At 30.0% G+C, this 13,560-nt stretch overlaps 1 protein-coding gene across 1 annotated transcript; it reads left to right on the plus strand.

Annotated features, from left to right (window-relative positions):
- Positions 1–10,343: 10,343 nt before the first annotated feature.
- LOC129959245 (uncharacterized) lies at positions 10,344–12,986 on the plus strand. Its single transcript, XM_056072068.1, has 2 exons — positions 10,344–10,571; positions 12,810–12,986. Exons 1-2 carry the CDS (start codon positions 10,344–10,346, stop codon positions 12,984–12,986), a joined length of 405 nt encoding a protein of 134 aa, XP_055928043.1.
- Positions 12,987–13,560: the final 574 nt, after the last annotated feature.

A 13,560-nucleotide genomic window follows, 5' to 3' on the forward strand; every position in this document is an offset into this window, starting at 1 on the left:
TTACACATTGAACTTTTATTGTTACATATTTTGTGTTAATCTGTACTATTTATAATTTACACGGAAAATGATCAGCAGTAAATCTTATTTATTAGTTCTGTAAAAAAACGTTTTTTTTTTTTTTTTTTTTTTTTAAATTGGTTTTGTCTACATTAACAACAAGGTAGCAAGGTTATCCACAGCAACGTAGCAACCGTTACCAGCGAAATTGCAGAAAAAGGAAACAAATTTACACGGAAATATCATAAAACTATTTTTATTTACAGTAAGTGGACCAAACATAAAATCCTAATAAATAGTAGGTATTTGCATTTAAAATGTAATTAATTTTTTACAAAAAATGTGTAATAATAATTTTATCCTGGCGTTGTGTAGAAATGAATTAATTATGGTATGATTTTTACATCAACATGAATTTTTAAATATTATACTTTAATATTTTTTATTAAACTCATATTTTCAAAGATGGTGCCTACAACGCAAATATAAAATAATAATAACAAGACGCGTTGCTATCAATGTTGAAATTCTATTATTTCAAGATTTGAATACTTAAAATATGTGAAAAAAATATTTTATGTATAAAAATATATTTTATTTAAATGTTAATCTCCTGCTTAAGACGACGACACTTCTTTATGTGGTAATTTATTTTTTGACTAATGCTTGACCAATTCAATGAAGTTCCATTTAATAAATTTTTTTTTAAAGAATATAAAATCGTTCCATCAAGCAATGATACATATTATATTATGTTCTTTTATACATCACATGGAAAAACCTTAGTACAATTTAGTATTTCCGAAATAAATTCCTTATGAACACAATAGATGGCAGCACGAAAGACTTTCGTTGATATATTGAGATTCATCGATTTAAAGGCATATTTTTAACATTTGTATTGTATATAGAGACACAGATATCGATCGATTGATAATTTTTACAAAAATTAAAATTTGTATAAAACATTTAACTTTTTGAGGAGTACTATATTAACATTTCTATAACCTTAAAAGAAATGATTAAAATTTTATTCCCTGACAAAAATATTTTTTACACGAAGAGAATTTTTCCTACCTTTAATTATCTCCAAAGAGAATGGGGCAAAGTATCCAACAGCTCCTCAAGGGATTTGAATATATCTGCAGACCATCCCCCCTCTGCCTCGTAGGGGCGAGCCTTTATTATTTTCCATTTATATGGGAAGTGTAAAACAAGGTTCCTTTTCCCTTTCAATGCCTTGAACGCACGCGTACCTGTGATAAGATTTTAATCACAAAGCGATTAAATTGGGCATTCTCCTATAAGATCTAAGTAAGATTCTACCCTCCAACTCGGTTCTATAGAAGGGAAGAGTTTTTCAACCCATATGTTTATAATTATTCAATAACACAAAGGAATTAGATAGAAACACCTGCTAATGGAAATGAAAGTTCAGCGAACAACATCATTAATCCACCCACACCCCTCCCATTATAAATTATCTACAAAGAAAAATTACGCGTACTTTCCCTTCAATATATTCAACAATCCATGCATACTATACACATGAAAGTATGCCTTGAGAATTACGGGGTAAGGTTTCAAAAGCCGCAGGAGCCTGAAAACTGAAAAGGCAGTAGGATATCAAAAGAGAAAACGCTGTGCAATTAGTTGAAATAGAAAAGAATGAAAAACTAATAAACTTGGTTTTGCATTACCTATGTGAAATTACAAAAGCAGGAGAATATTTCATAAGTTCCAATAAAAGTGAATTCAAGTAACAAATTTTTCAGAAAATATGTCCGGGTTTTTTTTTCGTGTTAAATACTTTTATTTTACTGTGATATTAAATACTAGCCACATTTGGTGACCAGCCCGTTCGCCAATCTTAATGCTCGTTAAAATTTTAATAATTAAATATTTTATGTAATTCCTACTTTAAAAGTTTCTTCATCAAAATATTTTAAAACTAACATAACTAACATATTTTAAATAACGTAATATGTATCTCTCTCTAATTTTCTGTTAGCGCCCGTAGAATTTATGCTTTAAATTAAAGTGGAAATGATTAATCTGCAATTAATATAAATAATATTTCTTACTGAAATAAAGCATTTTTTTTTTTAAATATGATTACTGAAAACAGAGTCACTGAGCATTTAAACCTTATGGGCACTAAAGAATATCTTTCTTAATTTATGTAATATCTCAAGAATTTGTCAACAAAATTTCTCAGATTATTCATGAGCAAATCAATTAATTAACAACGTTTAATTTTAAATGCATCAAACACTAAGAAAATAAACAGAATCGTTTAAAATAATCGGTCTGAAACAGGTTTAAAAAAATACTTAAAAAACGATGTACTTAAAACTATAAGCATATACAAAAAATATATATAACTAACATAAATACAATTTAATTACAAAAGCATACAACTAACCTAAAAATAATTTAAATCAAGTCGCATCCGTTGAAAATAGTAGTCAACAATCAGAATTTAATGAGCATGAATTTTCAACGCGTTATGGTAACGCAATGCAGATTATACATTTTTTATTTCCGTTATTCTGTTTTATTTTAATTCAAAAGTACTTCAGAATGAATCTGAAAGATCGATTAATTAACAACGTTTAATATTAAATGCATCAAACATTAAGAAAATAAACAGAATCGTTTGAAATAATCGGTCGAAAAATGTTAGGCCTAACCTCATTAGCGTGGGAGAAAAAACTGAAACCTTACTAATTTGGCGGTGAGGAAATGAAGATTTTTTTGACGGGAAAGATAGTTTTTAATTAATAATTAAAATTTTAATTAAAAATTCAAAAAAAGGGACTCCAGGCGCACATTCCCGACCTCCAAGGTATACATGTATCAAATTTGGTAGCTGTAGGTCAAACGGTCTGGCCTGTAGATCGCAACCACACACACACACATTGAACTTTATTATAAGTATAGATATCAATAATTTTCATTATACATATATTCATTTTAAAATAGCAGTTAATGATAATTTAAAGGAGACATATTAAAAATAAGTTATATAAATAAAATTAGCTGAAGTAGTAGCACCATTGAAACAAAAAAAAAAGCAATTCAACGACAATTGTTCACTGTTCTTTAATGGCTAATAAAACAGACAAGCGATGAGATATTTTTGCCACACTTTTTTCAATTACTGTGATTGGTCCGGAAACTACATTAAAAAATCTTTCAATAAATAAATTGTGTAAAGAATCTTGGAAGTTTTTGCAGCAAACATTTAACCGAAAAATTATTTTCTTGTGCTACAAATTTTAAAAAAAATGAATTTCATTTCCAAAAAAGCCATTAATTTAAAATTATTTTTAAGACATTATAATTAAGCTTCATTGCAGCAGCAATTTTCTTAAATTAATGAAACATTCTAGTATCCATTAAATAATTTTTGTGGTAAACAGGAATTTTTAAAAAAAAATAAATAAAAGTGTCTGCTTCTTTAAATAATTATTTCTAGTGAAATACTTTTATTTTATTGTGTTATGAAATAAATATTTTTTTTTCATTGTAAATATATTCATTTAAAAATATTATTGAATAATAATTCGTATAAAATCAATTAAAAAATTTAATAGGGGAGAGTATTGTATCTTTAACCACTTCTGTTAGTGCTGGTAATGAGAGACAAAATATGTAAATTTTTGAATTAAATTCAAATATTACGCAATAATTACTTAATTTAATTTGTTGCTTTTTAAAGTAATGGATACATCAGCAAATAAAAATATTTATCTGAACATCAGCAAATAAAAATATTTATCTGATTTCATTACTAAAAAGTAATTCACCTAAGATAATTTAATCAGATTGTGAGAGAGATGGTAATTTGTAGATGCCATCTATATCTGACGGTCTTTTGGCCTACAGCAAGAGATTTTCATTCTTATCTGAATAAACATTATAATGACGAGTAGGTAATTGTTTTGGAAGACGAAAGAAATTTTTCTCTTTTCATTTCTTTGTCGATTAGAAGTTTTTTCTTGAAAGAAGGATTAATTGAAATATGTCTCAGTTGTAAGCACACTTCAGTCTGCAATTCGATATATAATGTTATGCAGTTTCTTATATCTATGTAGTTAATTCTTTAGATCATTTTTCATCCAAGATTCTGTTCTTATTATATTACTTTTCGACATTTAGACTACTTTGATCTTCAATTTACTTCACATGACAATTTTCCTACCGCTATTTAAGCACTTAATTAATCACACTCGACCAAGTCCCAAAAAACTGCTGTGTTATACCTTGACAACCATGAATATTCCTGTTATAAAAATGACAAAAAAAAAAAAAGTGAGACTATTATTATTCTATCTTTACAACAATCATCGAATATCTCTGTATGACAGGGATGTATTTGACCCATTTCAAACTTATTACAATGGACAAATGAACGTTCATATCAAATAAAAGAACTATTACTATATGATGTGGAAAAACTGGGTTACTAAATCTGACTGCATGTAATATCATGCAGAGGTTCAATGCTGTAAGTTTTGTTCCCTTTAACATCAATAATTTTTATTAATGACAAATTTCTATCTGAAAGGCCAAAGATTCATCCATACCTTGTGCATGATTCAACCATTGTAGGTTTGCCAAATAGATTCTGATAAAAAATTTTCCAGTCTAAACATACCATTGACCTCCTCAACGATAGAAAAGGTGAAGCTTTTCCCGAAGATTAAACAAAGAGTAGGAAATAATAATTAAAAACCAAAAGTACAATTAAAAATTATTATTGACAGTTCTGAAAAACTGGCCTCACAGGTACTAAAATCAAATGATGGATCCAAACAAAAAACATAGAAAGAGATTCATAAAAAAATCTGCAGCTTTAAAAAAAATGGTTAAGAAAAAAAATTAATTAAATTTGAAAGTAGTAATTCCCCCCCCCCTTCGAATTATAAAGTTTGGTAAATATTTTTCTAATTCATTAAAAAAATAACATAAATACATTTTAAAAGGAAAGTGCATTTTAAAACTATAAGCTCTTGTATATAGCTATATAATTATTTTATGTTATAAAATTCATTTCCCATTTTTGCTTATAATTCCATTTTTGCTTTAGCTATATTATATTAGTATTTATAATAAGTGAAGGTTAAAATACAACACTCCTGGTCAAAAGTACAAAAGTAAATAGTACTATGCACTAACTACGCTTGTTAACCATCATGAAAGATTAAAAAAAAACAATTAAAAATATTAAAATTAAAATCCTGAGTTTATTAAAATATGTAATAAATGCAAAACTAAGCAGAATTAAGATCAGCAATCGCAACAAAATTGTGAACTTTTGTTCAAAACCATTAAAATCATGGAAAGGTATAATACTCTCCCCTATATATACTTTAATCTAAATTAATTATAAAATCCAATCAAAATTATAAGAAACAGTTCCATAAATTTAAACCAAGTTGCCAACTGGACGATAAATCTTCATGGGGTGGTAGGACATTTTTATTCTACATTTTTAAAAGCAATAACTGATAAGTAAATTGAATTTTTGATGACTAAATTTGTTTTGAATATATTCATTAAATTTAGAAAGATTTCTTTTGCAGAAAACATTTATGTCAAAAATCTTCTTCATTTGTTGCAAAAATTATCACCAGGAAAAATTATTTCCCTGACATTCGAAATAATTTTAAATGGCAATTTCTAATTGATATTTTTTTAAAATAAAAATCATCCAAATGTCATTAACAATAATTTTTGCACTAAAATTATAAGAACAGGTTTATATATATCCATAATATTGGATAGGCAATTTCCCACCACCCTGGAGACCTACCAAGTTATATTATAATCCATAGGTAAAAGATTTAAGTCAACTGACAACTCTGACATTGATGATCATATTGTTACAGTTCTATAATATTATTTAATATTAAAGTAAAATGTCAAGTAGCAACTTCAGAGATTCAAATTCTACAGCTGGACAAAAGAGTTTTACAGTACAAAGAGGCTTTCTAATACAAAACTAAACACTAAATTAGTAACATAGATTGTTTTATTTTACTTAAATGCTGTTAACTTTTCCAGTTATCTTAAAAATTTAAATATATTAATATATTTGAAACTGAAAGTGTATTCTTGATATTTCAGAGAGAACATAGAGGATCATTGTGCTGAACATTTTTATATTTTCTTTCCACCTGAAAACCATCTTTGAAAGAGATTGGATATCTATATTGCATGGTTCGAGTCTTCATTTCATATTTTGATATCTATATTTGCAACAGTTAAATAAACTGTCATTACACAGTTGATTTTGTAGCAAATAAAAATTTCCTGAAGCTTGATTTTTTAAAATTTTATTTATCATCATTATTATTATTTTAGTATTTATCTTTTTACACTAAAAATCCTCTGAACAGCTACTTTTTTTTTTTTTTTTTTTTTTTTACCTTTCAAATTCATGGGTTTGTTTTTACAGTAAGTTTGGTCTAAATACCATGTTTCTAAAATTATTAACTGTCTGTACAAGATTTCAAAAATCCTCTAATAAATAAATTCAATATTTATAAAAACCTTTTCTTAAAATAAATAAATACAAAAAAAAATCATTAATGATTAATTTACTTAAATTGAGCTTACCTTTCGTAATGTTGCAAGGAATTCGTTTCTTCAAAAAACACTGTCTCCAATTCCTGAAGTGCAGGAAACTGATGATGATCAATTTATTTGATGTAGTTTGCTGATATTCTCCAGGGAACCAGATATTTGGCAAAGCAGTCCATTTTATGAATAAAGAGATAGTATAAAAGGCCTGGCTTTTAAGGAAGAATATTACTCACTATAAACAAGAAATTCTGTAAAATTACACCATACAGAAACACAGAATCTCATTCTGATAGAGCATACTACTAATTATACTTTCATGGAAAACATAAAATTTAAAATGATGCTTTCCAACACAAGCAATTCTATGTCCTGTAACGAAATCTCTGTAGAATTTATGGTTTGGTTTGGTTATATATTAACGTCCCGTTTTGAAGCAACACTAGGGCTATTTTGAGACGGACCTCGTAATTTTGAACCACGGTCAGATGACGAGGACGACACCTGAGCTGGCACCCTCCTTTCCACACCGCACCACACCAGCGGGAGGACGTTTGGTCATGACGGATTTAACGTGCAACAGACCCCCTTACACGACGGTTCTTCGGTGGAATCGGGTCTCGAACCTGAAACCCTCCGGTTCCGAAGCCGAGACCTTACCACCAGGCCACCGCGGCCTCTGTAGAATTTATGATAATGCCTTGTATGCAAACTATAAAAATTTTAAAATATCAGAAAAAATATTTTCATTCATATTCATGAGTTTGCCAGCAGCCCTAAAATAGAGGCAGAGAAATTAACTGCTTGTACTGAAAAGGTTATCTTTCTGCAAAACGGGTGAAAGGTCCAAGGCCATTCTTTAAACTAGACATATCAAGTTAGGACATGTCAAGACAAGACTAGTTATATCAAGGAATAGATTATGTTGAATCGAAGATTATGGAGAATTAAGGTAAAAGAAAATATGATTACTACTTATCTATTATAAAAGAACCAACAATTATTTAAAGTAATATAATGCTGCTTCAGCAATAATTAAAGCCACAAAAAAAAAAAGAATTTATAAAACTAAATCACAAAACTCAAGACACTATCCACACAGAATGATGCAAATACCAATACTCACAACTAATAGATCCATTTGTCTCTGACAAAATCGTATCTTCATTCAGAATCTTTATTAGACTGCTTACGTCAAAGGAAGGTCATCCTGCACAATAATTTGGCAAAAGTAAACAGCTTTTTAATAACGGTCTTTGTGACATGAAAAGCTTTTGTCAAAGAATAATCAGTTCCATACTAGTCTGGTAGACCCTGGTCTCAAGAGAAATAAATTACAAAAAATCAAACATGAAGAGATAGGCCACAAAGGGCACATGCATTGTAATGCACTAATTTGTTTTCATATTAAATATTTGTTTATGTTTAATTGAAGCACAAATAAAAAAAAAACTGATAGCATGTTTTTGATGTGTTTCGTCAATTTTACTTAAAGATGAAGGGACCATAAAGGAAATTTTTCACGAGACGTGATTAGGGGTTGCAATATCGGACCAAAATTTCAATACCGGTATTCGGTAATTTTTAGATCTTAATACCGGGATACCGGTTTTAATACAGGTAGTAGAAATTTTTGAAAAAGAAAGAAAACAAAGATGTTTCTTTTTTTATTTGCCAGTTTTATTAGAGAGTGTAAGTATCACAAAAAATAATTTGTAACTTATAAATTATAACAGTATATAAAGAATCACAAAAAAGTAAAGGAACATCTTATTTATTTAAATCACAAAAAAAAAAAAAAAAAAAAAAAAAAAAAATGTAAACATCACTATTCAGTCTGTGGTACTATTGCAAATTTTTGAAATGTGATCTTAAAAAACATAATGCATTAATTGTACTGTCATTAAGCTTGGAATGTAATTCTGTGCAAAAATTACCAGCTGTCGAAACCACTATTTCGGCATCCACGCTAGTTGGTGGTACTGTTAGCAATGCGCGATTTACTTTTTGCAAGTATTTACCTCTAAATCCCTCATCTTCAAATAAATCGATTTCTCGTCGGATGGTTTTGGATATAGCTGATTTCTGTATTGTATTTTGGTTTATTCAATTTTTTTTTATTTATCGCAAATTCTAATTTTTATTCAAGAGAAAATTCCTTTTCATTATCGACATGAGTGTCATCATAATCTTCGATAACTGAACCGAATTCTTTTGAATGTGGATAGGTTTGTGGGCAAAAAATTTTAAGAAAATTTACTCTAAACTTAATCAGATTTGAATTGGTTATTTTCTTTTCTTCTTCTTCATTTTTAAAATCATAATTATGTAAATACCATAAGACATTTTCTATTTCGGTATGTCTTTCTTCTGATCGATTTTTCAATGTAATATATAATTCTTCAGATAGTGATGTGTGCTGTTCTTTCAGTGACTGCAATATCAAATTTATTGTTGCATTAGCTGTTAATAAATTAGAATCTCTCCGACATAATGCCTCAATAGTCAGTTTGATTGGAAGTAGAGCTGATTTAGTTCTGGATATTAAGTCGAATTCACCATCTGAAAAAATTAATTTACAGGTTTAATTCGATTATTGCTTTTTGGATTGGATTTCTCAGTTTCAAAAATCGTTCCATCATTAGGAGTAAACTGTTCCAACGCGTTTTAGAATCTAATATTAACATATATTCTGTTTTATTTTCAGTTAGTATATATTTTAGTAATATATCATTTTTTTTATAGGGCAACGTTTAAATATCTTAACAATTTTTCGAAGTTTATAAATTATAGGAAGCAATTCTTGATGGGTTAATATTTCATCCTCATTAGCAATATCTTCTTCAACAATTACATTGTCATTATCTTCATTGCCAATATCACTCTCACTCTTCAAAGTTGGAATTCGGAGATTCTGTATCCACAGTATTTGGATTCTTCTGTTGCTTATTTATTATTATTTTTTTTCGGTATAATACATCTATTACTCCTAATTGAATTCCATGAGCATAGCACAATTGCTGATTTGCACCAATCAACTTTCCATCTTTTTTCATAACTGTTGCTCCTTCAGTCGTTATGGAAACAATATCTTCTTTCAGGGATAATCCATGTTTCGCTAATTTAGATTTAAGCAATTAATTAAGCCATTAATTAGCTAATTAATTTCGCCCATTAGGGAGACATAAAAACAAAAACGTATACTATTTTGCTATGTTCGCGATCCCTGAACATATAGTAATTTTAAAAATTTCTAGTAAATACCGAAAAAACGGTATTTAAACTTGTGAATATCGGTATTACAAAATTGTACAAATGGCTCAAAATACCGGTCCCGGTATTGCAATCCCTACACGTGATTGAAAGAACTGATCTTAATATCTATAATGATAAAATAGCCAGTAAGAAATAAAGGCTGTGATCTTTTGTTACTCAGGTGACTAGAATGCCATTTAACCCAAAAAATGACTTAAGGACTAAAGGACTTAAAGACTTCCAGATATGCAGGACTTGGAAGATTCCAAAATAGGAAGAAAAAAAAATTATTCGGGGGTTGGAACTTTAATAGTGGCAACACTGCTGTAAAAACGCCACGCAACAAAACCAAAGAATGTCAGGTATACCACACGTTAGCTACATACCTACCTTATCTCTCCGCAAAAAGACTCGTCCTTCCTACATCACCCGCATGCGGAGTGACGCGAAGAACTGATCCTTGTATTAGCTTGCGGTCTAAAGTAAGTGTTGTCAGGATGTTTTTAAAACAAGAACAAAGAAGTTGGATAAAAATTGAACGTGCCAGAGGTCGTACAGCACGACAATGTCATCTAGGGCTACAAGAGGCTTGCGGGGAATCTGCTTTGCCTTACAGAATTATTGCAAGATGGGTAAAAGCTTTCAATGAAGGACGCCAAAATGTGGCAGAAGTGCATGCTGTTGCACAACACCCGATAGACAAGGCCACTGCGGTCTTCCGTGAAGTAACAACGAGACGGTACACTTCATTCCCTTAAAGTTAAGTCTCTGCGCGCTAGAGAGTCAAGAGAAATTACCTTTCACTTGTTAATATCATTTCATATACTTCCATATCATGCAATTCAACACACATATATTGTAGAATTCATTAATAATTAAAATGCAGCCGCTTTCCACATCACCCAGGAGGTACGGCGCTTGGTATGCATTACCTTTTTTGCATTATGTGCAGGGCAGGTTTCCCAGTAGGTGTATCTCCCCTAGATTTAAAACTATTTATTTAGCAAAAACTGAATGAAAAAATTGTCGATTAATTTCAAAACAATTCCATACAAAAATGTTATGAATATTTGACTTGGCGTCAAGTCCAAGAAAGCAATAAAACAATATTTCACGAAACAATATTCTATTCTATTGACACTTCAAAAAATATCCAATAAATCTTTGAACATTAGATGAGCCTTCTTATTTAACTATATATTTTATTATTTTGTTAGAAATATCTTTACTAAATTTATCAAATTTTCTTTCCTTTCCGGTTTTAGAAGAGTTTTTCAAACTATCATGTAATTATTCAATAATGCATTGACTGCAGACCAAATTACCAATCTATAAACATTTTCTGGTTTATATCCTGAAATGCCTTTGCCATAATCATGTACTTGTTCTTCATTCACTACATCATAAAAAAATTATATCTACTGCGAAATATTTTTGATTAGAAAATTTCTTCTTCATATATGGTACATAAGTTCTGAATTATAATCAGAGCCGGCCTTCTCTATAAAGGAAATTGGGTGCAAGAAACCATTTGGAGCCCCAAGTTTTTTGTAAAGTAAAAAAAAAAAAAAAAAAAAAAATACAAACATAATATATAATGCTATTGCGTGTATATCTGTTAAATGATTTTGTTTTTGCTTTTAATTACTTCAGAAAAATAACAATTTTTTTTTTCGATGATTTGTTCAGCAAATGCTTGTAAGCTTCTTCACACCTTTATCAATCACAGTTCTTCCCTACTTTTAATTGCTGAATTTAATTTGAAATCTTTTATATCAGTGATTAAGTTGACACATTTTTAAATCTATCTTCTATCTGTACAATGACAGTATCAATTACTGTGATATTTTTAATACCCAAATTCTTTAACTTCATCTTTTATTTCGGAATATAATCTTTTTCTTTTTCGAATTCGTGTTTTAACAAAATTTTCTGAAATATTCAAATTGCATTCTATAACTTTTGCTTCGTCTAAAAATGTGTTGAATTCTGTACTTAAATTTTGAACTTCAGTTTTAATTTTACTGATTAATTTAAAAGCCGAATAAAAAACAACTGTTTATTTAAGAGGGGCACTTAATAATTTTCCTGACTTCGAATCAAATATACTAGTTTCTCTTTCAATATCATTTGTTTTAAAATGCAATTCACAGTCCTACAGTAAAGGAAATTATTCGTAAATATTGACTTCCTTTAATGTTTCATTTAAATACAATAACAAATATACAACATAAAACAATATGTAAGTACGAAGAGTTTTTATTTTGTTTACTCTCAGGTTTTTATCATTATGTTATATAATAAAATTTAACTATGTAAACGTAATTATAGAAATAATAGTAAACAAAGCTTGTAAACATAATTACGGCAAATATTATAATTGTTATTGACAATAATACTGCCTACATTACAGCATTTTATGAAATAATTCTTTTCATAATGCACTTGATTAAAATCACGAATAATAGATATTACTGAGCTGTTACATTTCTAATGTGAGAATAAATGATTTTTCATTTAGAAACATTAGACATTACTTTAAAATAATTAAATGAGCTTACCTTACGATGCTGCATCGGATAAAATCCTTCACGATGTATGGTACTTAACCATTTCTTTTTAAGCTCTTCATTTTTAGAAAAGACAAAAACCCTTACTCTTGGGCTATTCCTGTAATTTCCATTACAGTTTGGAACACAACAGATCAAAGGCATTTCTATTCTTTATTTTTAGTAATTCAAATGATTTTTCTTGCAAATAAGAAAAGGCACTTCATGTTTACTAAAACACAGAAGGGCCACTGGCTAAAATATGGCGTGGGAAGCGAAGAGTTCGTTTCTTATCAGTAAACTTGATGAGGGTGAAATTCCTTCCCTCGGTCCCCCAATTCACACCCACTCGTGTAACCTCTCAGGGCGACGTCATTACTTTCTGTGACGTAAGTGTTCTGACCTTGTCTATAGGGGGTTGTGGCTGTTACCGCACTAATGAACAGTGATCGATGCCAGACCATTCATGAGCTGACCCGACAGACAAGGTTTGCGCATACAACTGTGCTGCACATTTTGAAGGAATGTCTGGGCATGAGAAAAATTGCTTCACGATGGGTTCCACATCATTTGACGGAAATACAGAAATGACTACGATACGATGCTGCTCGAACCCACCTGGAGCGATATGAGCGCGAAGGAGAGACTTTTTTACTCCGTATCATTACGCTGGATGAGACTTGGGCCAGATCGTACCAGCCAAAACTGAAACGACAATCAAAAGAATGGCGTCATTACGGGTCACCACGAAGTTCGAAATTTCTTCAGAATCTCAGCAATGTGAAAGTTATGCTGATTCTCGTGTACGACTGTGATAGTGTCATCCTAACGCATACCGTTCCCCCCCGGAAATCGTTAATGCACAGTATTACTGCTAATTTTTGGAGCACCATCTCAGACCAGCTTTGAGAACAAAAACGGCGACACTTTCTGCAGAACGTCCCTATCATTTTGCGTTACAATGCTCGGCCGTATGCAGAGTAAGCTGTGGCTGATTTGCTCGATGGGGCTGGAAAGTACTTTATCATCCACCATACTCCCCAAATCTAAGCCCTTGTAACTTTGACTTAATTCCTAAGATGAAGGAACCACTTCAAGACATTCGCTTCAAAACTGTTCCAGAGATTCTTGCGGCAGTAGACCGATCCATTCGAACTATCAACAG

The sequence above is a fragment of the Argiope bruennichi genome, chromosome X1 (genome assembly GCF_947563725.1).
Source record: "Argiope bruennichi chromosome X1, qqArgBrue1.1, whole genome shotgun sequence".
In the NCBI taxonomy this organism is placed as follows: Eukaryota; Metazoa; Arthropoda; class Arachnida; order Araneae; family Araneidae; genus Argiope; species Argiope bruennichi.

Coding starts and splice junctions, on each gene's coding strand:
- LOC129959245 (XM_056072068.1), top strand. CDS start 10,344: ATGTTTTTAAAACAAGAACAAAGAAGTTGGATAAAAATTGAACGTGCC. Junction 10,572..12,809: donor CCACTGCGGTCTTCCGTGAA/GTAACAACGAGA, acceptor CCTTGTCTATAG/GGGGTTGTGGCTGTTACCGC.